This window comes from Colletotrichum gloeosporioides (assembly GCF_011800055.1).
Source record: "Colletotrichum gloeosporioides strain Lc1 chromosome Unknown consensus_36, whole genome shotgun sequence".
NCBI lineage: Eukaryota > Fungi > Ascomycota > Sordariomycetes > Glomerellales > Glomerellaceae > Colletotrichum > Colletotrichum gloeosporioides.
This window is the reverse complement of record NW_025544681.1, coordinates 238,938-266,437: the sequence shown is the minus strand read 5'-3', so window position 1 is coordinate 266,437 and position 27,500 is coordinate 238,938. Positions and strand designations below refer to the sequence as shown.

The window sequence follows — 27,500 nt, the reverse complement described above, 5'->3', positions numbered from 1 at the left end:
CTGTCATCCTACCTATCTATCAACCCCGCGCTACCCCATTCTATGTCTGCAGACGCTCCAAACGCGAAGTGACAGCCTCGACTAAAGCCGTCTCACGCGACAGTAGACCCATGACCTGCTGAAGCTTGGCCTTACGGATCTCTGACGGGATCTTGAGCTCCGACGCCTTTGACGGCGACTCCTGGACATCAGTGCCGTCGGCTGGCTTCTGTACCCGCTCCACCTCGGCCACCAGTTCATCTCGTAACCGCTGCACGTCCTCGAAACGTTTCTTGAGCAATCTTTGTTGCTTGGCTCTCGGACTGTCCTCTGATGATCCCAGCACGCTGGCCTCCATGCTCTTGACTTCTTCCACAAACGCTCTTTCCTTGGCGCTGAGCTCTCGAGTTGCGGCCTTGCCGACGTATTTTCGGACACTCTCGAGCCTTTCATTCAGCCGCTTTTGGCGATCCTGCGCGTCTGTGATGCGCCGCTCGAATCTGGCTTCGTCGCTTTCACCCTCCCCATCCTTGTCGTTGCCCGCAATCTTATCAATCTTCTCCTTGACCTCGTTGGCCTTCTGAATCTGATCACGAAGTTCATCTTGCAGAGTGCTGCAGCGGCGGAAAATCTCCGCCACGGCAGTACCAAGGCGATAGGTATCCTCGCCCAGGATGCGATGAGCGTCTGTGAGAATTTGCAGAGTCACTGGAGACAAACGAATCTCCTGGTTGACAATTGTCTTGTGACGTGAGCTGCGAAGCCTGTTGATGAGCTCTGGGAGGTCGGATTGCTGCTCAAAAGCATGAGACGGCTGGAAGGCTGGACGAGGCTCGTAGAAATCCAGAGGTTCCATCGTGGCAGGCTTCTCTTCGTACGGCGTCTCATGGCGTATAGGGGTAAAGTCGTCTTCGGGTGTCTCAAAAGTCAGAGCGACCGGTTCGTACGGGGTGGCCGACAAGAGGAAGTACCCGAGATCAGGGTCGCGTACGGCGGCACTCGCGGCGAGGGGCACAGTGACATCGTTTGAGGACTGAGTGTAGAGTCGGTCCCGAATAGAATTCTGTCCGTTGACAAGAAGGCCGAGACGGAAGTCTGAGCCTGCCTCCGACTCGCCCGAAAGCTCTCCCTCAAGACGAAAGATCCAAGGAGATAGAGAGAGGAAAGTAATGCCGGCATGCGAAGTGACAAACAATGAGTACCGAGACATGACATCCGACGAAAATGTCGGCCAGGAGTCCTCCACCTTCATCTCGGTTGGTGCCATGGTGTCGACGCATTGAAACGTCAGCAGACTGGGCAAGTCGGCCGCCGACAGGAGACGTCCGAGTCTCGACTTGTTGCGTGGTGGCAGCCATTGAGCTTCGATCCCTTCCAGGTCTAGGTAGACTCGGACCTGGCCAGTCTTGGAAAGCAAGCAGACGACGGACAGCGAAAGACCCTCCTGGTCCCCATCGTCAAAATCCAAATCCTCGTCTTCGCCCATCATGAGGTCCTCCGTGTCAACCTTTTTACCGATGACCATGATATCGGTCAACGAGCTGTCGTAATAATCCTCGCTGTCGGGATCGGCGATGAAGTCGAAGGGGCCTTGCAGCCGCGGTACAACACCGGGCCGGGAGGGGCGTGTATAAACTTCCACCGGCTGTTCGCCCGGTGCTGTGTCGATGACTTGTGGTTCCTGAGAGTCCAAGTCGCCCATCCACTCGAGTTGTTGCTGGGCAAGGAGCTTGTCGATCTCCGAGACTGCCGGGTCGTCTTCCAAAGCGGCCACCTTGGAGACGATGGACACAGAGAGTGACGGAATCAGAGTTGGCGGCGGCGCCCATTTCTGGGGTAGGAGAGGGCAAAGAGCGTAGACATCACCCTCCCTCATGGCTACCCAAAGGGTCATGGGACTCCATCCTCCAGATCCACGGCCAGCAAAACAGGCTGATGCGACCTGCATCTCCAGAGAGTATTGCGAGAAGCTGGCATTCATGGCCGCGGTGGACGCCGTGAAATCTTGGTCAAGTGTTGTGCCATCGACGAGCTTCTTGAGGTCGATGGACAGAGTAGGAGAGTCGAAGGACCAGCGATCGGTCATGGACAGCTCCCAGACACGGACAATGGCATCGGTGGTGACTGTGACCAAACAGGATCCCTTGACGCCAAGCGGGTGCCAGATCGCCGAGGCGACCGACGCGCGAGAGGTGACGTGGGTAGTAGGCCCAAGAGTCCATATCTTCGGTCGCAGGGGACTGGTATCTTCGGCGGTGAGGTGGGATGAGTCGGGGACCACGCAGATGTGAACGGTGTGTGTCGTCACGATGGCGAGGTAGTCGGAGTTCGGGGAGATGACGAGCTGCCGGATGTCATCGGCGACGGGCGTCTTGATGGTCTGTTACGGAACATTAGAGATTGAATTCAACGTCTTGACATCCATAACCTACGCGGAAACCCTGCGCGGTGGCGGCCTCCTCAGTCGAGGGGATCGCATCCTCGAATGTTTGCGTCGACTCCTCTCGCTTGACACGGCTGCCCATGCGACGATGGCCATACTTTGTTGACCACTTCTCCTTCAGGTATGCTAAATCGCCCCATCGCAGCTCCTTGCCTACGGCGACAAAAACCTCGGTGCCTCTGCGAGCAATTGTCCGCCTCGGTCCGACGGTCTTCTTCTTTTTGGGGTAGGGCGACGGCGCGCTCAGCGCCTTGGAGTCGGTTGACGGCGCGAACAAGCTGTGGCCGGGGCCATGGGACAGCCACGGAGCCGTGTAGCTCTTAACTTTGGGCATTGCGTGGCTGTTACCCGTTTGATGTGTCGAAAATATGTCTCTACAGCTGCGCGCGATTTCGTGGGTCTTGCAGGATCGCTGCCAAATGCTGAGGTCGTCGGCCGAGTTTTTCCAGACGTCTTTGATGGCTGGTCGCTGAAATGTTCCTGGACAAAAATCCAGAGAGAGTCGCTGTTGCTGCAGCGAGACCCACTTTGAGCTCCGCCTACCTTAACCCAGCACCTCTGTTCCGGAGCTGAGCCAATCACAGTTGCGCAAGCTTAAACTTACAACACGGCAATTCGCAGTGAAGTTGAGAACAGCCGCCTAATGCTGCCTAACTAGAATGATAGTCGATGTCTGAAGAGCAGAGAATTTCCGTAAATTACTTGAAGATATTGGTCTTATACGAAGCCTTTTACGATGAGAAGTGAAAATGAAGCAGAGACCCCGGAAGACTATGATGTTCTTACTAAAACTTCCAAATCTCCAATCGAAGTAAACGTGTGACAGAAATAATCAGCTCATGGATATTTGGGGAAAAAAGAAAAAAAAATTACGATACAGCTGTCCTCAACCTATTTCACCTGTGGTCAAAATCGGGAAGTAGCCCTTCGTTGTCACCCGTGAGGTTGCATGCACGGGCCACCAGATCCAGATCACTCGAGGACTCTCGCGCAACTGGAGCCTGCCTCAGGTACCTCACCTCATCAAATACCTTGATCTCAGAGCCAATCTCAAGCAACAAAACTGTCGGCCAATCCTTCACATTGATCCGACCTGCGCAACACCAAACCAATTGCTATCTCCCACAACCCCACAAGCTGCAAAGATGCGGTACGGCGTAAGAAACACAGTAGAGCGTCTCGATAGGCCGAGCGCATACTACCACAGCAGGGTACGCCTTCCCACTCTTCCCTCGCACCGTCTCCTGTGCTAACACCAGCGCTCTCTCTCCAGAACAAGCGCAGAAAGAACGACCACCGCGACGACGAGGACTCCAGGTCAGCCGAGCCCGCCGAGGACCCCCTTGCCCACGCGACGACGCTCTACGTCGGCAACCTCTCCTTCTACACGACCGAGGAGCAGGTGTACGAGCTCTTCTCCAAATGCGGCGAGATCAAACGCCTCGTGATGGGCCTTGACCGCTTCAACAAGACCCCTTGCGGCTTCTGCTTCGTCGAGTACTACACTCACCAGGATGCCCTCGACTGCATGAAGTACATTGGCGGCACCAAGCTCGACGAGCGCGTCATTCGCACCGACCTCGACCCCGGCTTTGAGGAGGGCCGCCAGTACGGCCGCGGTAAGAGCGGCGGGCAGGTGCGCGACGAGTACCGCGAGGATTACGACGAGGGCAGAGGCGGACTCGGAAGGGCCATCCAAGACCGCGGTGGAGAGTATGACGAGGGACGGTAAGACGAGGCGCTGACACGGCAAGCTGTGGCGCGCGTTTACCTGGAAGAGAAGACAGAGAGGGAGGAAGAGAATATTAGAGATAAGAAAAGCATTGGGGTTTTTTTGACATACCATATAGGCGGGTAAATATGCTTTCACGGGAACAGGATTCGGGATTCGATACCCTCAATTTGACATCATTCGGGACATGATTGGAGTTTGTGCTCGTTCTGAGCACGTGTCATTCTACATGGCTTTGCATTATACGCGGTTGTTCTTGAACCCACATACATGCATAATGTACAACAAGCAGCGAGAGCTCACGTCTTCGCTGTTCCCCGCGACAGAGCCTCGGCAGCAACCAAGTATGTGAAGAATCATACAATTGCTTGCCTTCTCCGTCGGCGACCCTCGCTATCCCTCCCTTCACGTCCTCTCCTTTCAAACAAAACATTCGGCATTCGTCATCGTCGTTGTTTAGTATCCGGGAGGGTTCAATCTCTGAGATACTCTCGTCCACTTGGGCAGCTCTGCAGATATCAAAAGTTAGCCATGCCACCCCCTCTGAAGACACCCCGTTTGGGCGGAACAACGAAGCAGGAAGAGAAGCAACATACTGTGAATGCCCTTGCGGTACCTCTTCTCCTTGCGGTCGAACATGGTGTACTTGTCCCTCGGCAGCATCTCCGCCTCGGTGGGCATCTCCGCCTTCCACCGCTCCACGGCAGCAACCGTCTCGCCCTGCTTCGCCAGCGCCGCGTCCACCGTGGAGACGACGTCGTCGACGGCGCGCAGACGCAGCCTGTGCCTCCTCTTCTGAAACTTGGACAGCCTCCAGGGGATCTTCCAGAGCAGACCGCCCGACAGCGGCGAGGTGATGCGGAACGCCCCGAACATGATGTGTGTATGTGTGTCTCCTGCCGAGTCGCGGCGGTGACAGCGGTCCTCTATCGGTTTGTCGCTCGCGCTCTCCGTCCGATATGCAAGTAGGATAGAAAGGGCCTGTCAATCGTACACGGGTCGCCGTAAATGAGTCGTCGTCGAGGGAGGGGGAGGGAGTCGAACAGCTCGAGGCGTCAATTGTGCAAGCCAGACATTCGATTCTAGGAAATTTCGGAGCTTGCACCAAAAAGAGTGGAGCCAATTGGCTGGCGCAGCGCAAGGTTCCCATTCGCGCGCGGAATTTCCCACTGGTCGTCGCAGCGCACCCGGGGGGAGGGGTCCCACCGCCCGTCCGCCCCGCGGGCCTACCTTAGCTGGCAGCTCTCGCTGGGTGCTTCAGTGACTTCGGTGAAGGAGCGCGAAAGGCCAGCGAGAGAGAGTATCCCGAATCGCTCGAGACCATCCTCACTCCACGACGACAAAACTCCGAACAACATTAGGCCATCTGCTTTGCGCCGCGGGCCTACAATCGAAACTCTCTCAGCGACAGCACAGCGAGACTCACTGATGTCGCGGTGAACAATGTCGTACTACTTCGCCATCGTTGGCACGCAAGACAACCCGCTCTTTGAATATGAGTTCGGCACCTCCAAGCAGGGCGGCGACGGCCAGTCGCGCTTCAACGAGCAGATTCGCCATCTGAACCAGTTCATCCTGCACAGCAGTCTGGACATCGTGGAGGAGGTTCAGTGGGCACAGGGTCAATTGTATGTTCCATCCGTGGAGGGAGGCTTTTGGTGGTGATCATGCGCCTGGCACATGCTGACGATGGAATTCCTGCCTAGATACCTCAAGGTGGTCGACAAGTTCTTCAACAACTACGTCTCCTGCTTCGTGACGGCAGGCAACGTAAAGTTCCTCCTACTCCACCAGCCTTCTGCACCTTCCAGCACCGCGTCTTCACGATCATCAACAGCCATCGGCGCCAACCCGACGAGTCCTGCGACCGAGGAGGCGATCAAGAACTTCTTTCAGGAGGTGTACGAGAACTGGGTTAAAGCGATAATGAGCCCATTTTACAGACTCAATATGGAGGTGAAGAGCCCGGTGTTTAGAGCAAGAGTCGCAGCGGCAGGAAGGAAATACTTGTGATATCTAGACCGACATGGACAGAAGCATCATGCCAACGTGGAGAGAGGCGAGAACAAGTACTTGGCGCAATGAGTCACCTGCAGTAATACAGCCTACAGCCAGACTGAGGCACACGCAGTGTAGACGGCAGCCGGTCCATTTAGACGAATTCAGACATGTAAACAATGAGCCGCGTCACGATTCATGCACAGCGGGGTTGGTTCGATATGTTCAAGTCACCATTTCGGTGTTGTTTCATTCGGACAAACGCGTCTGCCTATCGACGCCTCGAGTAGTATCATTCCCAGAGTCTCGTGTGATCCCCAACGCCTTAAATCAACGTGATGTATCCATATCCCATTACCGATGAGAAAGACCAATGAACCATCCGCACCAAGCCTTGCCAAACGGCCTTCCCGGCTGCGTGATACCAAGAAGCTGCAAAACAAAGCTCGACCGTGTCGTAACGACACGCTTAACCACCGAAACCGTACAGGGTGCGGCCCTGGCGCTTGAGAGCGTAGACAACGTCCAGGGAGGTGACGGTCTTGCGCTTCGCGTGCTCAGTGTAGGTGACGGCGTCACGGATGACACCCTCGAGGAAGGACTTGAGGACACCACGGGTCTCCTCGTAGATCACTGGAGGGGTTGTTAGACCTGGTTGTGGTTGCAGTGGAGAGAAAGAGGAACTTACTAGCAGAAATACGCTTGACACCACCACGACGAGCGAGACGGCGGATAGCGGGCTTGGTGATACCCTGAATGTTGTCACGCAAAATCTTGCGGTGACGCTTGGCGCCACCCTTTCCGAGGCCCTTGCCGCCCTTGCCGCCTGGAGGGACAGTCAGCACGTTGTCCAAGAAATGGAAATGTAGTTGTCGTGATGATGCCGACTGGTGTATACGCGACCTGAGAGGCGTGGCGACGCGTCCGCGTACGGCAGTGCATGCCGATGGGCCTCCGTGGGCACCAACCGCGGGGTACGCAACGACACCTGGAGCGGCAAACACCACGACGGTGACGATGGAAAAAGGAAGCAAAAGATTACTTACGTCCAGTCATGTTGATGAAGTTGTTTGAGGTGGATAGTTAAGTGGATGTAGTTGTGTCTCGAAGACGAGATGTTGGATGACGTTGTTTGGTGATGGATACGTTGGGGTGTGTAAGAAGGGGAGCGGGAATGGAGAGAAAGAGGGGGAGAGGAATAAATAAGGCAGTGCTGCAAGTCTGGGGAACGGGTTACTGATTGTGTGGTGCGCTGAGGTGCGGTGCGTGCAGTGGTAGCAGAGGCAGGTCCGGATCAGTAGGCTAGTCCCAATTTGGACTTTGGAAAAATAGCGAAACGGTAAGGTCCCTATTTTTTGCCGCGTATTTTGCAAGTCACTTGCGGCCTGTTGCAAAGCGTTGTTTTAGCAGGTGCGTTGGGTCTTGTGTTGTCAATTGCAATGGGGACACCCGGCTTGCCCCGTGCACCGCCTTTTTTTTCTGACCAGCTGGAGCAGGCAGGGGTGCTCGCAGTCGCAGCTGAGCCAGTTGCCCAATGCAGGGTGCGGGCGATTTTTTGAGTGGACCGAGCTCTTTGCAACCGGTCTCTTGTCACGCGTCAGGTGTCCTCCCGCTGCCTGCCGTCCGCTTAGTTCTTTCCGCTACCGCTGGACTGATTTTTCATTGGCTGCATTTTCATCTCTCCACCGAGTTCATGCAAGGGGTCTCAGTCTCCCCCACCATCGGCCATCGATCAACAGTCGCGATCTGAGGTGGGCGCGTTCTGGAAAACACAGGAGATGAGGCGCCCTCTGAATGATTCACTGTTGAGTACCTTGGCTAGCATGGAGTTCATTGGTCCGTGTTGGGATGGAAATCGATTGCACTGCAACAATGTTGGGGTCTGGGGACCAGATCGAATGGGTTCCAGACTTGTTCTGGCTAAAAAATGTCGATAAGCATAGCCCGAGCCATTCTTAGCATCTCTCGTAAGCCGCTGCCGAGGCCCGCTTTCCAGCACCCGCCCGCACAACAAGCCGTCAGGCTCTGTGATTGACAGCAAACATAGCAAAAATGCCCACACAGCGTCGTGAGGTGTTGCGAATAGTGATGCATTACTTTTCTCGTCACGACCTGTCTACCGAGCAGCCTGGTCAACGCGAGGCCGTTAATATACAAGAGGACATAATGTGTCCTTCCTAAGCCAGTATGCTCTCCCTGCTTTGCTTTCCCAAACGCCGGTGCCATGCAGCATGCCGATAAACATGAATCCGTGTCATCGTGCTGTTATACCATGCCTAAACCCAAGCTTGGCGGACTTGCCTCGTTCCGTCATACCCAGACTCATCTCCTATACTTGCACAACCCCTGAAAATGCAGAAATCGCTATTCTCTGCCTCGCAGGGCAAGCCCTGACTTGAAGCCAAGAAACTCATATGCCATATACTCATGTCATCATCGAGTCCTCCATGCTCATGTCCTCTTCGAGGCTTTCGATCGCTTCCTTGATCGATACGCTGGCCTTTCGATGCGGTTAGCCAAGGGCTTCATCACTACACGCGGATAGCATACCTTTGGATCCAGAGCGAGCGCGTTGCTGAAGCAGCGTACCGCCATCTGCTTCTCCCCGGCATTCCTGTACAGCCTACCAAGAAGGAAGTGCACCATCGCCTCGTCTGGTGCCATGTCCTTCACGATCAACAATTCCTTCTCCGCAGCATCTATCTGTCTGAGAAGCATGAGTGCGCGGGCTTTCCGATACCGGACCATCGCAGCCTTGGGCGCTAGCTCCACAGCCTTGCTGAAGAACTGGAGCGCCGGAAGAATCTGCTTCTGCCTCTCCAAAATCCCTCCTATGCGACAGATGAGAACAGCATTGGTCGGATTGATGATCGACGCGGTGTGGAAGTGTGAGTATGCCTTGTCGTAGCTGCCCAGCTTCTCGTACACACCACCAATGCCAAAGTAAGCGTTGTAGTGACGCTTGTCGGCAGCGATGGCGCGACGGAAGGCCGCCATAGCCTTTTCATACTCTTCATTGGCGACGTGCTCGTGACCTTGCAGAGTGAAGGCGTACGCAAAACCTGGATCTAGTTGCGTAGCCCGCTTAAAACACTTGAGTGCTTGTTCGTGGTCTCGGGAAAGAGACGAGGCATTGCCCAACGCACACCAGGCCTGAGGCGAGTCCCAGTCGGCATCGACAAGCTCGTGGGCCAGGAAAGAGAGGTCTGTCTCGCGCTTCAAGTGCCAAAGAATGGTTGAGTAGATTTCCATATCTTCCATTCGCGTTGGAGCCACAACACGCAGCTTCCTGAAGAACTTCTCGGCCTCCTTGTACGAGCCTTGCTCGTGGTACGCCTTGCCCATCTGGACCAGAACCCAGGGTGTATCCTGTTGGCTGCGGGGCAAAGTGCCGTAGGAATGCAGAGCCTCCTGGCATCTGAACTGCTTAAGTGCAAAGTAGCCAGAAGCGAACTTCTTGAGCAAGTCCATGATCCATTTCAAAGCCTCTTCAATCTTGACGTTGTCGGGCTCAACAAGAGCAGCTCTTGGCACAGCATGCTGGATCGCGTGAGGCTCCCGTACTCGAGTGGTCTCGGCATGGTCGACGTCCATGCCATTGTCTTCGATGGGCTTCCGGTTGCCACTTACGACCCTACCGACACTGGAACCACTAGAGCCAGGCCGCATGATTCGAGAGATTTGGGGTCTAGCCTTCTTCAACTCGCGAGTCCCGCCGCTGATGGTAGCAGCGCCCGAGTTCGCCTTGGTGACTGACGGCTTGTGAAACATGTTCATATTTAGCCTCGCACTCCTCCTTTGCGTAGGAGCGCTGACTTCTTCGGAATGCTGTCGTGACTGAACAGGGTGCCCCGAGACTGTCCTCTTTCGTTCCGAGGGTGCTGCTGTCCGCAAGATTCCGGGACCCGTGCCGGTGTCAGAGTGCAACTCGACGGTTTGATCCTTATCTTGACTCCTAGTGCTTCTCTTGGCACCTAGTCTGTAACTCATCTTTGGAGGTGCTTCCAGGAAGCCTGGCTCCACGGCCTGCGCCGTCCGTGTCCTCCGAGGCGGCGCTTGAGGTGGCTCAGCAGCGAAGTTACGCAATGTCGGAACCTCGGGCATCGATACGGGACCGGTGGGTGTCTCCATAAGATCGGACTCGCCATTTGCCGTGGCTGGCGGTGCCAGTCTCGCCTTTGCCGCCGTGATTTTTGACATAAAGTCGTTCTCTTCCGCCTCGGCAGCAAAAACGTTGGCACTAAAGGGCATGTCTTGGTACGTCGAGGATCGGTGAAGGTTGAAAGGATCTGATGAGTCCATCATAGTCCGGGCCGAGTGCTTCTTGGGCTCGAACGAGTTCGATGTGCCCTCCTTGGGCTCCTGGAGAACCACACTGGGGTCTTGGTCGAAGCTATGGGTGAGTGAATCGGTGACCTGGAAGATGTTGGGGACCCTGACATTCACACCCATGTCGCAAAGAGCCTGGAAAGCGTCCCACATGAAGGGGTTGACCCTGACGGCATTCTCAAAACACTCGATCGCCCTTCGACGGTCATCGTATGCTCGGTACAGCTTTCCTAGCAGACATAAAACCGCAGCTTCGTCTGGATATAGTGATCGGGTTGTTGTGGTATGTTTGCCCAGGTTCGTCTTGCCAATCCACTTCTCTCGCGCTTTTTCCAGCGCGTTGATGCCGTCCTTGTACCGTTCGAGTTTGAGGCAAGCCTGCGCAAAAATCCAGGCGGCGCCCAGGTTGGATCCACGAGAGGCAGACGGCCTGCTGACCTCAAAAGCAGTCCTCGCATCGCCAAGGCGGAGATGGCAAAGCGCCAACAGGTAAGCCGATTCACTCGACTTGGGGTCCTGAGCATTCAGGCGTTCGGCGAAGAATAGGGCGTTGTCATAAGTGTGATGGTCGACATGATAGTATATGACCTGACGCAGCAGGCCGGTGATGGCTGCGCTGGTGGGCGCCATTCTCACGGCGTGGTGAAGAGATGCAGGCGGCTCGATGGAGGGGGTTACCGTCGACGAGAGATTGTGGCCATGGGTTCGCGCGCAAGTGGTAAATAGTCGTCGGGTGGGATGGCTGGAAAGTCGATCTGGGTGGCCAGCGTCCCGGGAGGGCGGGCGGCTAGGGTTGGCAAGCGTGGTTGAGCTCTGGCGAGCTTGGATGATGGTTTCTGTGCAAGCGCAAAAAGTTGCGTCCGTGAATTTCGAGGTTGGGGGTCGCGCGGAGCCTCAGGGCTAGAGGAGCAATAAGGGGACTGCGGTCGAATCGTGTCGGCTTATTGAAGGCATTAACAATTAAGAGCCGTAATGAATGGCCGCTGAAGATGAATTGGCGCCGTAAATGCTGAAACAAGCGACGTTGGTATCGATGGGTATTGTGGTGTTTCTCTGTTGCTGGTACTGTTGTTACTGGGCCTGTCGAGGCGGAAAGGCCGTCGTGGTGGGTCCCGTGAATTTGTTTGGATTTCCCTTCTGGGGGGCGCTGCAAGTCGACGTAACCACGAACTGAGAACTCGGTCCAAACTTTTGCGTTGTTCACTCCTCGCAGCAACCAAAGAAGAGACGGCAGGCCATTTGGCTGACTGGGTCGCGTCTTGCAGAAAAAAAACGTGGCTACGAAGCGCACTGAACGGATCGAGAGGAGGAAGGAAGGAAAAGGTGTTGACGGAGGAGGAGGGGTGGAAGCTGGGAGACAAAAGACCAGAAGCTACCTAAGGCAAGCTAGAGTCACTACACCATGAGATGGAGGGGGCAGGCAGGTAGGTGGTGGGCGGAGACAGCGGCAGACTTCCAGCCGTGGGATGGCAGGAGGGAAGAAGAGAGCAGAGAGACAAGGGCGAGTCCCGTCGTCGCGAAGGTGTCACCTCAGGTGAGGTCAGTTCAGTTCAGGTCAGGGACCTTGTCTAAGATGGACAATGTCAGGTTGCTATTCCTGTTCCACCGTGTTGACCTGACGGCAGCGTTTCCCTCTCCTTTCAGTCCCCGTCGCGCGTGGTGTTGTGGTGCGACCACGCTGATTGGCTCACGCGATACCGCAGCGACCGCCGTCACCTCGCCCAGCAACAGGAACAAGCGCCCACTCAGCGGCCTTTCTGCCTGCCAGCCCCCTGTCGTCACTCGCCAGCCCCCGCCAGAGACAGCCTCCCGCCACCTCTTCCTTTCCAGGCGGTGCACCGTCTTCTCAATTTAGAGATCCACTTGATGCCGTCCGAAGTGCACTGTCATTGGATCCCGCGCCTGAGCCACACCTCACTTGTGGAATTTCGTCACTCGCATCCTTCAGCCTCAACACCGTTTGCCCGCAACCTGTCTTCATCCTCAGGAACGTACGGGTACTCATTCACATTCGTGCCACCTTGCGCCGGGGCATCGACCAATTCAATTGACCTCAACTGCGTTTCTTGTACCCTTTGACGGCATTAACCATTCCTCGCCTTTCTGCAACATCGACCCGCAGCAACCTCAACACAGCCAACCGTCGACATGGCGCAAAAGGCGAAGAAGGATAGGGCCAAGTCCAATGCCGCCGCTCTGAACAACCTGCACATCGGCTCTGCCATTGTCAACATCAGCTTTCTTCTGTTCCACTTCCTGATCAAGTCGAGGTCTCTTTTCTGGTTCATTCTCCTCTCTGCCCCGGCCTTGATCTGCGAGTTCGTCCTCGAGAACGCGGGGCGTCCCAAGTATGACGCGGGAGGAGGTCTCAAGGCTTCAGGCGAGGACCTCGCAGCCGCCGGCTTGACTGAGTACATGTTTGACGTCGTCTGGGTCACCTGGGCATCCGTGGTTCTCGTCATCCTGTTTGGCAACTGGGGCTGGCTGCTGTGGCTCGCCGCCCCGGCATACGGCGCCTACGCTGGAGTTGGTCTGCTAGGAGCTGGCAAGAGGATGGCCCAAGGTATGCAGGGTGCTGGCAACAACGAAGCTCCTATGCCTGCCAACCGCAAACAGCGCCGTGCGGCATAACTTGGCTACAAGTCTGTTCCAGCAGCTCGACAGCTGATATGGTGTCTATTCACCTCTACTGGGTCTATCCTCAGTTCTGTCTATGCCACGGCTGCTCTTCGGCCCACTTCTTGATGACCTCTGCGTCTACATTTCTCACCAGAACATGGATGTGCTCAAGAGCCCGCACACTCTGCAGAGCAACCCAATTCTTGAACCAGACAACTCTGTCTGCTCCACCATCGCCTAAGCTTTCAATAAAGTACCTCTCGACAAATCTCTGGGTGATGCGCCTGCTCTCTGGCGTCATGTCCCCCGTCTCCGCATCAGTAGGGATGATGGTGCGCGACCAGACCACGATATGGGTGATCTCGGGGTCAAGTCCGTACGGCCAGTCATTGACAAGGACTCGGTAGTCGGACGGATCCTCAAAGGGAACGAGCGACTTGGGTGTGAATGGCGGCTCGCCCCAGGTCTTTGGCAGGCGGTTCACGAGGAGGTACTTGGTCATGGAACCATACTCGGCCTTGGTCTCGGCCGTCCACTTCATGTATCGACGCAGGTCTGAGGGCTTCCGCTTCAGAACCTCCAGCTTGTTCGTCTCTGTAGACCATTAGACTCTCAAGACACAAAACCAAAGCGCAAAAAATATGACGCACTAATAATCTCCTTGAGCTCCTCCCAGTCATGCTTCTTGAACTCCTCGTCCGTCTGTGACAGGACCCACTTATCGACATCCGTCAGCGGGAAAGGGGCTTCTTCAACCGGAACGTCGCCCATGTTGACTGTCGTGGCTCGGAGGGTGCGGTGATGTTTGAAAAGGACCGGATGGCGGCGTTGAGAAGGGCGTCTCACATACAGGCAGGACGATGACTTGACGGAGATGGCAGGCAACACGAGGTCGACTAATTGGCGGTAACGGCATCCACCTCACACGGGCGGCGGCCTGCGGAAGATCAGCGGTCCGGTTTCCCCAACTAGCCGCTAAGGTAACTGCTGTTACGTTACACAGGTGCTAGAAACAACTATCAACGGGTGTTGAAGATACAACAACAAGCTTCGTCTCAAGTGCGCTGTTCTGTACAAACAATATTTACTGCCATGTACTTAACCCGGGAAGCAGACAATTTTGTTTTGGGGCTTAAGTTGCATCTTTTTCTCTTATCCTAACAGGCTTCTCAGTGATCCAATGCGCATGTATTTGTGTTAGGAAGCCAGCGTCAGCCGCTTTCCAACGGCGCCGTCTTCCAGAAGGGCAGCTTAGATGCAACAAAAGCAGACATTCGAGCATAATGGGCCAGCAATAACTCCCGTCCTCTATGAGGATTCAAGCCGCCTGGCAAATCAAATATATATTTCATAAAAACCAGGTGTCCTTTTGTTTAGAAGAAAAAATGCATTGAGTTTTGAAACCTGGCCGAAAGAACATGCTGTGAGCATTGGTTCGACCAGTACCTAGGTGTCATTTTCCACCGACTTGACCGCCGAGTCACATCGATCCTTTAACATGCTCACAACCACGTTTTGTCGGCCAGCCACGCGTCAAGAATCAACCCCGAAATTGAGGTATGCGCAAGGCTGTTCCGGCCAGCAATGACCGAGTCCATCCCGCATAACACGAATGACCCGGCCGTCGACTTATCGGCCAACGTGGCTGCTCCCGCACACCCGTACTACCCCGTCGACGCCCCAATCCTGCACTATACCGTGAACCAAACCGCCATCCCCATCCTCCTCATCGCCTTCGGCGCCGTTCTTGCCCTGGCCGTCGGAGCGGCTGTCCTGGGCGCCAGGAAAGCCCACCCTGCTCTGTCGAAGGCAGATCTCTTCACCGTCGCTTGGTTTGCACTTTGTGAGTAGTGCCTCTCGGCTACGGCGCTTACAACGGCTGACACGATGCAGGCGGCTTTCTTCACTGCTTCTTCGAGGGTAGGTAACAACCCATCATTCCATCGCATCATACCCGGTCAGGATCTAATCCCATCGCAGGCTACTTCATCCTTTACCATGAAAACCTAGCGAGCCTGCAAACTTTCTTCGGCCAGCTCTGGAAGGAATACGCCCTGTCCGACTCACGCTACCTGACATCCGACACTTTCATGCTCTGCGTTGAAGGATTCACCGTGGTAAGAAACCCCGGTTCAACCTCTGAACGAGCATTCAATAACAGAAATTAGGCGATATGGGGTCCGCTGTGCTGGTCCATCGTGATCGCCATCGCGAAGAGAAGCACCCTGCGCTACCCTTTGACTATCATCATGTGCGTCGGTCACCTGTACGGCGTCGTGCTCTACTACTCCACCAGCTTGGCCGAGTACTTCCTCCACGGCGTATCTCACAGTCGACCCGAGTTCCTTTACTTCTGGGTCTACTATATCGGGTTTAATGGCCCCTGGGTCATTGTGCCAGCGCGTATGCCATTCCTCTCGTTTATCGATACTGGTTGGTTCGAGCTAACTTGTCAATAGTCCTTCTGTCCAGCAATATCATGTATATCAAACGCCAACTGGAGAAGGCGGATGGCAGTGATGGCGCCTTTGAAGCAGCTCAAAGTTTGCCTCGCGACGTGAAGAAGAATGAGTGAGAGAGGGCGGTGCACACGGCGACAGTGTCCTTTGAGTTTCCTTTGATGGGATATCTTGAATCGAGCCCGACATCAGAAATTGGGGAACTGTTGGAAAGCTTTCGGGCTCGTGTCGCGCTGATTCATGAATTCGGGGGAGCAACGAGCTGAGGTCGACAGGTATGACAGCGAAGTTGACACGGAACCGTTTCTGTTCGCATCTGGGCGTTGGTTGTTTCCTGCGTATGAAATGAGTGCGTGTCACTGGCTATTTGGTGAATTCCATTCCGAGTGACTATGGAGAATCAGAGAGAGAACTGCGAGCGAATGGACATCCAAAACTTGCCCTGAAAGTAGTTCGACGCTGTGAAACCTTAGCCGCCTCGCCGGCCTCCCAAGTCTGCGACACCGAACTAGATAGTAATTTCATCATCCCAGAACCATCACCGGAACGAGAACCAGGGAGAACAGAGTATCCTGAGAATGCTCACTGCCAGTCATACGAGAGTCGGAGACGCCTCCCAGGTGTGATACAATATGTCGCGCGTCGGTGTGCAGTCAAGACTACTAGAGTCAGTTCGGAGACATGGAACATATTACATGCTCCTTTTCCGAGTATCATGTGGCTGTGAGCATCATCCACCAGTGGCAAACTGCTCGTAGATCATAGCCTTACTTGCACGCACAGCACTCGGACCAGGTGCTAGAAACCATGCATATGGATATCATTCATCTTATTCGGTATCCTATCTCCTCAAGAGGCAAGCTATACCTCTAAGACGCTGCCTCCCCGTCGAGTCATGTGTGTCCGAGAGATCATTCCTCGGCTCTTCATTATCAGCAAGTCGTCTATACAACCACAACGCCGCCCAGATGCCTAGATGCATGCCAATGCCCCAATGCACGAGTTGTTGACCAAGTCCCTTCATCACTCATCTAGTAGATGCCCTGCGTTCTATACTGGAAGGTGTCGTAGCTGGCGGGCATTAGCAATTGGATGTGCATGAAGAGTAGTGGAAGACCTACAGCCGCGTGTAATAACTGCCGAGAGACTTGCCGATTAAGTCAGTCTCGACAAACTGCTCCGCCTCGTCCGCACTGAGTTGCAGTTGGAACCGTTGGCGAAGGTTGTGCGTAGCTTGGGCTACGCCGGCAGAGTAGCAGGGCATCTTCGAGTCACGTCCCATCATGGCCACCAGATCAATGATGTTATCCGCAGACCGCCGCAAGGCTGAAGAGGTTAGCTTTTTTTTCAAAAAGACTCCTGGTGGGACGTAATTTACCTTGGAAAGCCTGTTTGCAGAGTTTCTTGTAGTCTTCGTAGTCATCAGATCCAATGCCGCCCAGCACCTCAATGTACTCCTGCGTCAGCTTGAAAGGCGCTGCTTCAAAGCCAACGGATCCCGGAGAGTTGGACAACATGAAGCCAAAGTCGATGTGAACGATATGGCCCTCGCTGTCGATCAGGACATTACCGTTATGTCTGTCCTTGAGCTGCAAGATGTATGATATCATACTGTACGCGGCGAGCGAGCGCTTAAAGGCGTCTACTCCAGCCTTGTACGGTTCGCTATCTGCGGCACCAAACGCTTTGAGAAAGTGATCTCTGAGAGTGGCGAATCGACGTTTTTGGCCCGGACCCGCCTCCATTGACAGAGTCAGACTTCTCTTGATAGAGTGTAATGAGACGCCGTTGGTAATCGTCTCAATCAAGCCCGACGACTCTCCCGTGACGAGAATGCGCATGAGCTTGACCCAGACATTAACCTTCGCATCGACCCAAATCTTGTGGCAAACGTCGATTAACTGGCAAGCGAACGCTTCCTGACGCAGATCGGCCCCCGTCTTAACGATGACGCTAACCAAATCCCAGTTCTTCATCCAGCCATAAGGCGACGTCTTGCGGACACGCTCCTTCTTGGCCTCCCAGGCTTCACCAAAGACTGCTGCGCTCGGATCGTCACGGTCACCCTTGGTCTGGATACCACCGGTCTTGATGTCGTTTTCCATTCTCGCAAGTCCAGCACCGGCATTGGCCCCTGGCTCAATAGGTGATTCGCTCTCCACCTCAGGCTCAGCATTTACTTGTGCAACGGCAGCAGCCTGCGCCGCCTGCGCAGTAGAGGCCTTGGCCATGATCGTGTCAAATGTTGGACCCTGCTCATCCATATCGAAGCTCTGCTCCTCCAGACTCTGCATACTCGCAATGATTTTTGCCCTAATAGCTTGCACCTCATGTCTTGGCCGCTTGCCGCTCGTAGCCTCAAGCTGGGCCAACATCTGTGAGGCTGTGCGCATATGCGTCGCGAGCGCAGAAAAGTCGGGCTGCTCGGCTGCTGGAGCACCACGGCCTGATAGCGTCATCTTGCGGAGAGGGCCCGGAGGACTGCTAGACCTCGAGGTAGAGGCGCCTGAGCTGCGTGGAGTGGTCATGTTGTCGGAAATTGTACTCGACATCGTGTTAGTGTTGCTTGGGAGACGTTGTGGTTGCGCCGGCGAAGCCTGCTTGGCTTGGAACTTCGAAGATGCATCTTCATCGAATGGCTTCAACATAGGAGAGCTTCCCAGGTCGCCGGAAACGGGCTCGAACACACTGTCGATGACGGGCTCCGGAGTTTTAGGCGCGATGGGTATGCGCGGCGAGTCAGACAGGTCAAATATGCGTCGATTGGTGCCCTGCTCCGTAAGCAAAGTCGACAAAAGCCTCTTGTTGTCTGGCGTCTCTGGATCGAACGAGAAGTCATCCCTCAGCACCTCAACCATAAGAAGATATGGCACCTTCTCCGCACTATTAAGTACTGTTGATTCCCCCGGGTTCAAGCGCACAATTCGATGGTGTCTACTCTTCGCGGGAGAGCCATCGACAAGCGTCGGGGGGCAGATGACTGGAACATCCACCTCGGCCGGAAGATCCTGTGCGATGAGAGCCAGCTCCGCGCGGAGCGCACTGAGGCGGGCAGGCTTCGGCACAATGACTAGCCGGTTCGAAATCCCCTCAAGCGCCGTCAAAAACTGCGTCTCGCACCTGAAGTAGTGTTGTCGCAAAAGCCTCGTCTTCTGTAACGGTGTCAATTCGGCGCCGGCGGCACTGCTCTTGAAATGATGAGAATGTCTCCTATTGAGAGCGTCGTTCGGTCGTGGCGGAAGTCCTGCAGACACTGGAGTTGCGGGCCGGGTGATGGCCAATCGTGGGGACCGCAGCTCGGGAAGAGGCAGTGATGATGAACTAAGTCGAGCGTCCGCGTTCTTCATCTCGAGATGTGACGGCAACCTCTTGACCTCAACTGGAGTCCTCGAGCCCGACGAACCCTGGCGCGACGGCGTTGGCGACGGGTCCGTCGCCCGGTGAGGCAAGTTCGAAATCACAAGGTCCGGAGCGCTCGTGATGCGCCCGCCATCTTTCGCACGCTTGGACCTTGTGCTGCTCGCGGCCGTCACCGTCTGGGATCGTGTCACCTTGGGGTTGTTGTCCTGTGTTTGCGAGTTGGATATCAGGTCGTCGGATGGTTGAGGCTTCCTGGCTTGTGCAACGGCGAGGGGTCCCGCCCAATGCGGGACGAGAGGGACCGCGACACTGGCCAAGACGAAGCTTGCAAGAACCGTAACTGGCAAAATGTTTTCCTTAATCTTGTCATGCCGCGCGGCATCTGGTAGACCGAACACGATGTGCTGCACCTTGTTGTACACCCTACGACACGTTTGGAAGGACTTGGATTGAGGATTGGATGATAGGTCGTGTAGGTAGGTCTGGAAGAGCCAGAAGGTCTAGAAAGTGACATTAGACAAGCCATCGACGGAAGCGCGGCGGCGCAATGGGTTGACGGAGGGTAACTCACAAGGAGGGCGGCAGTCACAGACTCCTCGCACAGGTCCAGGAGGAATTCCTCCAGGGCCATGGACTCATTGTCGACGCTAATTATAAGATGGCATAGCTGCGGCAGGAAGAATTCAATGTCCTCGTAAGGGAATTGTCGCAGCTTGTTGCAAAGGACATAGTGGATTCCCACATGGTCGGCGTACCGGCTGCATCACAAAGGGGTCAGTTTTGAGTGTCCGACGTCATGTGTCAGCGCCAATTGGGGGCGCAACGGACGCTGCGACAACTTGGAGATGCTGGGAGGAGGGGGAAAGAGCTCACGATAGGTAGGAGACGGAGAGAAACGGGTTCGAGTTGAAAACGTCGGACTCAAGGAATCGCTTGAGCAGGTCCCACGACATTGGTTACGCCACGAAGCGGAAAGAAGGATGCAAGTACAGTGAGGCTCGGTGCCTCATTGATCATGGACATGAACGGGATTTGCAGCGAGAGGGACGGTTTCGCATGGCTCTAGAAGCTCATATGTTTGGAGGTCGGTTTGCGCAGAGCAGCACGCAGATTTGCAGATGCAGCAAGCAAGACAATGGATCGAGTCGTCGAGTCGGCGGAAGGACAGGTAGGGTAGGTACACGCGGTGAGGTGGCCGGATGCTCGTCGGTGTATTAAAGGAGTCCAGTTGTAGGTAGCTCCCTTCTCGGCCGTGGATTTGGGGAGGTCGATTTGTCCACTAATGTGAGGGCGTGACTTGGAAGGTGGGAGGAATGCCCCATCAGCCATGCACGACCCGCCGTTGCAAGTGCCTAAATTTTCGGGCTTCAAATTAAGGTACGCCGGGTTACCTCAGCATGGCTCAATTCGCAATTGCTGGGTACCTGGCCTGCCATGCCTGGAAGGTACCTTGCGGGCTTGGTTGGGACTGAGCACCGGAACTTTAGGGGCCACCTTCACACAAAAAGGGGCCACAGTCCGCTGGGACCGAGTTCGCTACCCTCTAGGTTTGCTCCGCAAGCCGTAGGCACCTGCGGGAGTTGGAGAGGCGGGAGACATTTGCCCAGAGACTGAGGTGCTAGGCCACAGAAGCTACCTTACTAAGGTAACTCGGAACCTCAAGATGGATGACCCCTGCCGGCGGGGTATCGTCTTATATGCATATGTGACGTAGGTGCATAGGGGGCGGGGCGAGAGAGCTCACCCTGAGAGCTGACGTACTATGTACAGTTTGTGGGTGATTTGAGACAGAGGTCCATGGACTTGTGAGAATGAGATGAAATTATCTTGATATAATTACACAAATTTGCGAGCTTGCTTGGCCCCCTATCCCCCAGTGATTTCACAGCATGAGGCAAGTAAAGAGACCCCGCCGAGGTGCCGCGCCGCGCCGGGTTGGTGAGAAGTGAGTTTCAGATGGCCCACGGTGTAAGTCAGTCAGTATCAGCAGCACATCTTGAAGCGCAACATAATCTCTTCATTCTAAAAATGTGAATGTGAATGTGAATGCTGTCCAACGACAGGCCCAATGCGCATACAAGGAAGACAAGCCGTCCATGGCATGCAAGTGTGAGGAAGCAGCGCTTAGTTCCTCCGTGCCGTGTACCCTGTGCCCCCAAGTGACAAGTTTTCGTTGTGTCACCCAACGCCGATGTAGATGCTAGCCAGTCCAACGCCAGTCCTCATAACCCTTTCATAGTTCTCGTCATTCAAATAATCTCGACCCCGATGTGATGTGCAGAAACACTTTCTCACGTGGCCTTCTTCTTGCGACCACCCTTGCCCTTCTTCTTCGTCTCAACCTCCATTTCCTCCTCACTCTCTGTGTCGGCCTTGGAGCGGCCACCCCTCTTCTCTTCGTCGCCGACCTTGAGGGCAATGTCGGCCAAGAAATCATATTGGCCGTCTCTTTCGATGACTTGCTTCAACATCTGTGCCGTCACACGCTTGGAGTTCTTCTCCTTGGCGATGTCTGCGCTCTTACTGACAACTGCAATCATAAACAGCTCCAGGGCCTTGCCAACGGCGATGGGCGTTTGTTGAGCCACCTTGCCGACTTCCTCATCGGCCTGCATAATGCGCTTTATCCTGGCAGTGGGGAACTTGGTCCGAACTGGAGAGGATTCGACTGGCGGCGGCGAGGGAGCCGACTGTGTGTTCTTCCTTGGAGGCATGGTGGCAGAACCTGGTGTCTGGGGCAAAGCTTGATTGTCGAAATTTGGATTGTACGGAATGTCGTAGAGATTGGGCGTTGTGCCGTACTGTTTTTTCTCTACGTATTGGTGGCTCTGGGGTGCTGGCGGTTGATACTGGTGTTGAGGCTGATCTTGATATTTAACGGGTTGCTGCCCATATGGACTTGGTGGGGGTTGCTGCGGAGAAGGCTGCTGCTGTTGCTGTGGTGGTGGCTGCGGCGGCTGGTGGTTGGACTGCGGTGACAGGTACTGCTGGTGCGGTTGATGGTAATGCTGGTGGTGCGGGTGGATGTGCTGCACGGGTGGCTGATAAGAGGAATATTCGGACTTGAATGCCGTAGAGGGCGGGTAGTGGGGCTGCTCCTGTTTGATGTGTACAGGAGTAGAAGTCGGCTGGTGAGGTTGGTAGGCGCGCGACGGGGACGAGGAGTATTCATATACCGGCGGCGCAGGTCCTGAAGTTTGCAGTTTGCTCAGGTCCAGGTGCTGCTGGTGGTGCTGCAGATTGTGCTGTGGAGGTGTAGGCGGGGCGGGTGCTGCCGAATAAAAGGAAGAGAGGTCTGGCGACTTTGGAGCGTAGGCAGTGTCGTCCGCCATTTTTATTTTTTTTTTTCCCTCTCCCTCTCCCGGCTAGGTACTGCTCTGGCGCTGTTCTGGAAAAATTAGAAGGCCGCTATTTTTTTTTTTTCGTCCCTCAAGGTGGAGGCCGAATGACAGGGGGAGCTTGGCTGGGTCGGGTTGGGGTGCTATGGCCAAGGATGCCCAAGGACCGCCTATGGCAGCGTGGGAGCGGAGACAGGATGATTAAGCGAGGAACAGGGGGTGGATGATTTCTTGGAGAACAAAAAGCACCTGCTTCCCCTCTCGTTCGGCTCGGGTGGTTTCCTTCAATGACTTGCGTCTCTCAACGCGAGCAATCTCTTGTGCGTGGGCGTATGCTCGTCAGTTGTATAAACAACTGACTGGACTGGGATATAGACTGGGGTCGGCCAAGGCAATCGTTCCGCGTTTCCCGTTGACGGCGGCGTGAGTCTGATTTAAGCCTGGCTGCCGCGTGCGGTGTGTATAGGCACTGAGGCAGTGACAGCTTGTCCCAGCGCTACGTCTGCTGGGATGCGTGAGACGGGATGGAGTCCTTGGGACGCGGGGCTAATGCAGTGTCGCCTTGGTGGTGGCAGTGAACGAGGCAGAAGCAGTACAGATGCTGTAGGCTCGACTCGCGGATGACATGCAGAACGAGACAGGATGGAGATGCGTGCCTGTGTGTGCGTGTGGAGGGGAAAACGTCTCAGTGTGAGCTGCGTGCAAATCAGCCTGAGCCAAGGTGATGGGCAGGGCTGAAGTACACAAGCAAGTCACGACAAGACAGAGAAGAGCATGGCACGTCTGAGAAGGCCGACAAGCTCCCACATTCTCTGATATACAGACACACGACAAGAGCGCCAGGTCGCTGTTAAGACCAGGGCAGACAAGCAGGCGCAAGGAGCCTTCTCGCGACTCAAGTCTCAGCCCTCAAAGTGGGAGGGGCAGCTTGCAGCGTGGAAAGACGTCTCCGGGCCTCGAAGCAGGCAACAACGTGTTTGTGGTAAGGCTGGTGGATGCAGGCAGTACCAGAAGCTCGAAGCGACGGGAAGTCGTGGCTGAAGAGGGCGTGGCCGTGAGACAAGAGGTCTGTTTGTGCGACAATGCGCTCTCTCGACACAGACAGAGCTCGTCGATGAAATGGAGAAGTCGCGATTTGGCCCGAGCGCTGAGTCAGGAAAGACTTTGGCGATATGGCAGCTTCGGTACGATAAGGTTTCGGTGTGAGAGGCGAACCAGGATGCAACTGCACTGGGTTCGGGGGTGCTGGGTTGGAGGCGGTGGGCGCGCAGGTCGAGGTGCCGTCAGGCGTGAGGTGCGGGGCAGCGGTATGTTCGGCCGTGATCCAATGAGGTGTTGTTGGCGGCTGCAAGAGAGACAAGAAGGAAAAGGGGTGACGAAACGTGTGAATGGGCGTGTTATGTCGTCAAGACGGGCCAGTGAGGCCAACGCAGGCGCGGCGTGATGTCTTGCTTGCTTGCCTCTGGCGGACTGGCAGGCAGGCACGAACTGCAGGCGGCAGGAGACAGTTGCCAGGCAAAGTGGCAGCAGGTGGAGGTGCAGGTGCAGTCGCAGGTGCAGTTGCTCTACGCTTGCTGGTGTCCGGTGTTTGCGACGGTTGGTTGGACGGAGGCGGAAGGTCAAGGTGACGACGGCCCCGTGATGATGGCAGGTGTGGCCAGCGGGTACGTGGGCTTTTGGCAGGCGGTGCGGGTGGTGTAAGGCAGCTGGACTGTGGACATGGACCTCGCGGTGGGCAGAAGCGGGCTCCTTTCATAAGGCGATGGATTCGCAGTGGGAATGCCCACCGTTTATATGCGCGTCGCGGGTCACAGCTCCCCTTTGCTCCCCTCTGCCTTCTCCAAAAAATCACCCCCAGTAGCAGGGGCCACGCTGTTATTCTGATTGGACCAGGATCCTCGACCTCTTCTCCCGCGCTTTACCGTTTCCCACTCCAGTACCAACACTGCCTCTACCTGACCACCAATACTTCACGCCCAAGTACATACCCTGACGGCTAGCTTCTCCAGTGCCGCCCTTAGGTACTCAAGCTTGCCGTCTTAGCTTCAAACTGTCGTCTGCCACCAAATTCACGTCTCTTTTTATTTTTATTTTTTCCTTCTCTTTCCGACCGCGATATTTGTCCACGCCTCGCCACCACCTTTTCTTCTTTTTTTCTGTTGTCTTTCGTGGCGCAAACCTCACCCATTTTCCAGTACAAACCTCATCCGTCACACTGCCAGTTCGTCAACGGCGCGAGCGTCTCGCCCTCCCCACCGTTGGCCCAATCTGCATATTGCAGCTTCGCGGATGCAGTTGTACCTTGCGGCGCACTCGAAGTAACCTCAAGCAGGCTGAAAGAGGCGGCTGGCTAACTGATGTAGCCTGGCTGGCTGACCGTCCACGACAACTCAGCTCGCGCCTCTCGTTGCCTGCTTGCCTGTCAATATTCACGCACTCACACACGCGGCCTCAGTAGGCTCTAGAGGGACAGCTCAAATATAGCACGTCGCGATGTCATGTCCAAACGAGTCTGACCTCGCGGCTTCGCACCGGCATCAGCTCCCACTCGTTTTATATCGATGAGACACATCGTCAAACCCCGCGCCGTCCTCTTCAATGCTGCCTGGAGCTGGCACCCTCCCTGCACCTCGGGCTCCCACGACCCTTTTCGCTGCACACCGTCATCAAGGACCCCCATCGTCCCAAGTCAAATGGCCTTGCCCGTCACAAAACGTCGCCTTCATCGAGTCGCTGACTGTTTAGGCCATCCATGACCTCACGCGAGACCCACAACAGCTCCTTACCTTACCACCTACCCGTCTGAGCTTTGCGACGGCCCCTCGTCGCGAGTCACACTTGTCTCCGCCCCAGGGCTGGCCCTGCGTGCAAGAACTCATCTGCATCTCTCAACGCGTCTCTGCAAACACTGACATGTTTGCTCGCGATCCCTCGGCAGAAATCCCGCCACTACCGCTGCAATCTCCCACTTAGCCAACGGCCCGGCATGCAGGAACGCACTCCAATCATGCAGGTAATCAAACCACGAAATCGATTCTATTGTTTGCGCACCCGCCCCAGCGCCTACCTTCTATTGGTCATCACGGATGATGATAAAGATAGAGAAATAGCTGGAGACCAACAATGGGACACGACTGCAGAAGCCGAGTCTTCCAGCTCTGGTTTCGAGGTTGTGCGCCTCGGTCCATGACAGTTTTTTACTTGATCTAATCTGACCCCGACCGGCATCCGCCCCCTTGGCAGACAGCTTACTGAATGTGTTTCCGTATGGCTGACGTTAGTGTCCGCAGACCCTTGAGCCTCTTGTCCTCTGTGCTTGACAAGAACAGCGATACTACGGGCCATGCATGGATCCCGCCGTCCTCGCTGCGGCTGTCTACCTCGGTACTCTTCACCAATGTGTTGATCAAATCCTTGATATCCGGCGCAAACACTTCCTCGGATCCGTATGTGATGAAGAAGCCGCATGGCGGGCTAGCTTCCGCCCACACCCGATGATCGCCGCACTGCCCGGGAGACGCCGTTTGGTCATAGGCATGCGCGTGCCCGGCGTACTGTGTCGCGTATTTCCACAGCGTGTCGCGGTCAAGGTAATCGCTAGCCGAGTTTTCGTGTTTGGCTGATATCAGTCGCGCCCATGGCGAAATTAACACGCAGAGTCCTGGGAGCGGCGATTCCGAAGATCGCCGGAGCGACTGCTGGCTTTCGCCCTCCGATGGTGCCGAGTCGTCCCCTTTCTCCTTGAATGCTCTTGCTTCATTCATGTGGCCCAGCTCCAGCAGCAGCGTCAACATGAGAGTTCCTCCTGCCGAGTCCCCTGCGATGACCACTTTCTTCGGGTCTTCCGCAATGGAGAGCACATGCTTGTATCCCCTCAAGGTCTCGTACACCTGCGTCGGGTACTTTTCGTCGGGAACGAGCGTGTACTCAAGCGCGAAGATGGCTGGGTTCTGGTAGCCTTGCTGAACCAGCAGCGCGTGCCACGACAGGAGGAATTCGAGGTAGAAGTAGGCAGAGCCCATGGCGAATCCGCCGCCATGTGCATAGTAGACGACAACATCGGGTGGTTTGGTAGCGTCCTTGTTGATCCAGACGCCCTGGAATCCATGGCGACCCTGCCATCGAAAACTAAGCCGCCGCATCTCACACGTGAAGAAAATGAAGCAATGTAGACTTACGTGTTGTTTGTACTCACGCCAGCTGACGGGTGATCTGATGTACCCATGCCGCAGCATGCGGAACCGTAGGAACGGCAGCGAAATGTACTTTGAGAAGAAGACGCGGCCGATGTTGGTGGGCAGGTTCGCAAAGGCGTAGCGCACGCAGCGGATGACGAGGTCCTCGAAGAAGCTCGCCCGCTGCACGAACAGCGACCTCTCGTCCGGGCTCAGCAGGAACCGTTCGCGGAACAGCGAGCTGGGCAAATCGAACAGCAGAAAAGGCAACGCTTTGATGGCCACCACCGCCGTGGGGAAGAAGCCGACATTGAGCAAGAGCTGCGGCGTCAGGAATATGACAAAGACTAGGCAGTCGAGCAGCGACACGGGGCCGAGAATCATGGTGGGCGGATGGGGGAGACTTGGTGTTACGAGCTTGTTGGAGAAGATGCCAATCGAGTCTATCACGGACGGATGTGTAAGTTGGACACGCTGAAGAGGGTCATGGCAAGGAGAATATAAAAGAGACAGGGCAATTGAGGTTCAAAATTAGCTCTATCGGAACTCCCAGTGTTCCTCCCTTCGCCGCCGGCCGGGTGGTTCGTCGTCGCTGCTAAGGTAAGATTGGGAAACTCTAGGTTTGTGACGTCTTCGAGGTTTGCGGAAGCCCGTGCCTGGATCGGTCCCTGCCTGCTCGGGCTGGCTGCAATGGCGGGGGTGCTGCGTGCTGCTACTGCCAGGGGCGCCTATGTAGGTAAGGCGGGAAAGCCAGCCAGCAGCGGGCTGCGACTAATTATTACCTGCGCTGAGTTTGTTGGGAAGGAAGCTGGCTGGTACTGTTCCTGAGGGAATCAGCAGTGACGCGGGGCTTCGTTCACATGCATTCTGCACAGCTCGACCTTGCGTATCTCACAGTACCTTTAATCCTAGCTGAGCTAATTGTGTACGAGTACTTTTTTTTTTCTCCCTTGCTCATCCGAAAGTTGCCAAAACGTGCCCTTTACGGTTCTGGCGAGAAATGATAGCCAAGACCTTGCTGAGTCAAGGTGAAGGGGGCGCTGCGCTGCGAGACAGAGAACCCCTTGG

General features: G+C 55.4%; 12 protein-coding genes across 12 annotated transcripts; 4 read left to right on the top strand and 8 right to left on the bottom strand.

Annotated features, from left to right (window-relative positions):
* Positions 1 to 40: 40 nt before the first annotated feature.
* GCG54_00005992 (Nucleoporin NUP82) lies at positions 41 to 2,756 on the bottom strand (the record flags this gene model as incomplete). Its single annotated transcript, XM_045406006.1, has 2 exons — positions 41 to 2,359; positions 2,412 to 2,756. The coding sequence occupies 2 exons, from the start codon at positions 2,754 to 2,756 to the stop codon at positions 41 to 43; spliced, it is 2,664 nt and encodes an 887-aa protein (XP_045265389.1).
* An 811-nt stretch (positions 2,757 to 3,567) lies between these two features.
* Positions 3,568 to 4,154, top strand: GCG54_00005991 (Nuclear cap-binding protein subunit 2; the record flags this gene model as incomplete). The annotated part of the gene is made up of 2 exons (XM_045406005.1): positions 3,568 to 3,579; positions 3,633 to 4,154. The coding sequence occupies 2 exons, from the start codon at positions 3,568 to 3,570 to the stop codon at positions 4,152 to 4,154; spliced, it is 534 nt and encodes a 177-aa protein (XP_045265388.1).
* A 456-nt stretch (positions 4,155 to 4,610) lies between these two features.
* On the bottom strand, positions 4,611 to 5,030 carry GCG54_00005990 (54S ribosomal protein L31; the record flags this gene model as incomplete). Its single annotated transcript, XM_045406004.1, has 2 exons — positions 4,611 to 4,663; positions 4,751 to 5,030. The coding sequence occupies 2 exons, from the start codon at positions 5,028 to 5,030 to the stop codon at positions 4,611 to 4,613; spliced, it is 333 nt and encodes a 110-aa protein (XP_045265387.1).
* Positions 5,031 to 5,597: 567 nt separating this feature from the next.
* Positions 5,598 to 6,167, top strand: GCG54_00005989 (Trafficking protein particle complex subunit 2; the record flags this gene model as incomplete). The annotated part of the gene is made up of 2 exons (XM_045406003.1): positions 5,598 to 5,782; positions 5,861 to 6,167. The coding sequence occupies 2 exons, from the start codon at positions 5,598 to 5,600 to the stop codon at positions 6,165 to 6,167; spliced, it is 492 nt and encodes a 163-aa protein (XP_045265386.1).
* A 454-nt stretch (positions 6,168 to 6,621) lies between these two features.
* On the bottom strand, positions 6,622 to 7,208 carry GCG54_00005988 (Histone H4.1; the record flags this gene model as incomplete). The annotated part of the gene is made up of 3 exons (XM_045406002.1): positions 6,622 to 6,785; positions 6,841 to 7,140; positions 7,199 to 7,208. 3 exons carry the CDS (start codon positions 7,206 to 7,208, stop codon positions 6,622 to 6,624), a joined length of 474 nt encoding a protein of 157 aa, XP_045265385.1.
* Positions 7,209 to 8,577: 1,369 nt separating this feature from the next.
* On the bottom strand, positions 8,578 to 11,111 carry GCG54_00005987 (Protein bimA; the record flags this gene model as incomplete). The annotated part of the gene is made up of 2 exons (XM_045406001.1): positions 8,578 to 8,652; positions 8,703 to 11,111. 2 exons carry the CDS (start codon positions 11,109 to 11,111, stop codon positions 8,578 to 8,580), a joined length of 2,484 nt encoding a protein of 827 aa, XP_045265384.1.
* Positions 11,112 to 12,629: 1,518 nt separating this feature from the next.
* Positions 12,630 to 13,112, top strand: GCG54_00005986 (uncharacterized protein; the record flags this gene model as incomplete). Its single annotated transcript, XM_045406000.1, has 1 exon — positions 12,630 to 13,112. One exon carries the CDS (start codon positions 12,630 to 12,632, stop codon positions 13,110 to 13,112), a length of 483 nt encoding a protein of 160 aa, XP_045265383.1.
* Positions 13,113 to 13,182: 70 nt separating this feature from the next.
* On the bottom strand, positions 13,183 to 13,994 carry GCG54_00005985 (N-acetylglucosamine-induced protein 1; the record flags this gene model as incomplete). Its single annotated transcript, XM_045405999.1, has 2 exons — positions 13,183 to 13,694; positions 13,751 to 13,994. Coding segments are annotated over 2 exons (756 nt in total), but the record flags the coding sequence as incomplete, so codon positions are not given.
* Positions 13,995 to 14,684: 690 nt separating this feature from the next.
* On the top strand, positions 14,685 to 15,675 carry GCG54_00005984 (3-beta-hydroxysteroid-Delta(8) Delta(7)-isomerase; the record flags this gene model as incomplete). Its single annotated transcript, XM_045405998.1, has 5 exons — positions 14,685 to 14,943; positions 14,994 to 15,020; positions 15,081 to 15,217; positions 15,269 to 15,503; positions 15,560 to 15,675. 5 exons carry the CDS (start codon positions 14,685 to 14,687, stop codon positions 15,673 to 15,675), a joined length of 774 nt encoding a protein of 257 aa, XP_045265381.1.
* Positions 15,676 to 16,590: 915 nt separating this feature from the next.
* On the bottom strand, positions 16,591 to 19,872 carry GCG54_00005983 (Phosphatidylinositol 4-kinase pik1; the record flags this gene model as incomplete). Its single annotated transcript, XM_045405997.1, has 5 exons — positions 16,591 to 16,630; positions 16,681 to 16,885; positions 16,938 to 19,419; positions 19,491 to 19,677; positions 19,793 to 19,872. 5 exons carry the CDS (start codon positions 19,870 to 19,872, stop codon positions 16,591 to 16,593), a joined length of 2,994 nt encoding a protein of 997 aa, XP_045265380.1.
* Positions 19,873 to 21,210: 1,338 nt separating this feature from the next.
* On the bottom strand, positions 21,211 to 22,251 carry GCG54_00005982 (DNA polymerase epsilon subunit C; the record flags this gene model as incomplete). Its single annotated transcript, XM_045405996.1, has 1 exon — positions 21,211 to 22,251. One exon carries the CDS (start codon positions 22,249 to 22,251, stop codon positions 21,211 to 21,213), a length of 1,041 nt encoding a protein of 346 aa, XP_045265379.1.
* A 3,254-nt stretch (positions 22,252 to 25,505) lies between these two features.
* Positions 25,506 to 26,816, bottom strand: GCG54_00005981 (uncharacterized protein; the record flags this gene model as incomplete). The annotated part of the gene is made up of 2 exons (XM_045405995.1): positions 25,506 to 26,372; positions 26,436 to 26,816. 2 exons carry the CDS (start codon positions 26,814 to 26,816, stop codon positions 25,506 to 25,508), a joined length of 1,248 nt encoding a protein of 415 aa, XP_045265378.1.
* Positions 26,817 to 27,500: the final 684 nt, after the last annotated feature.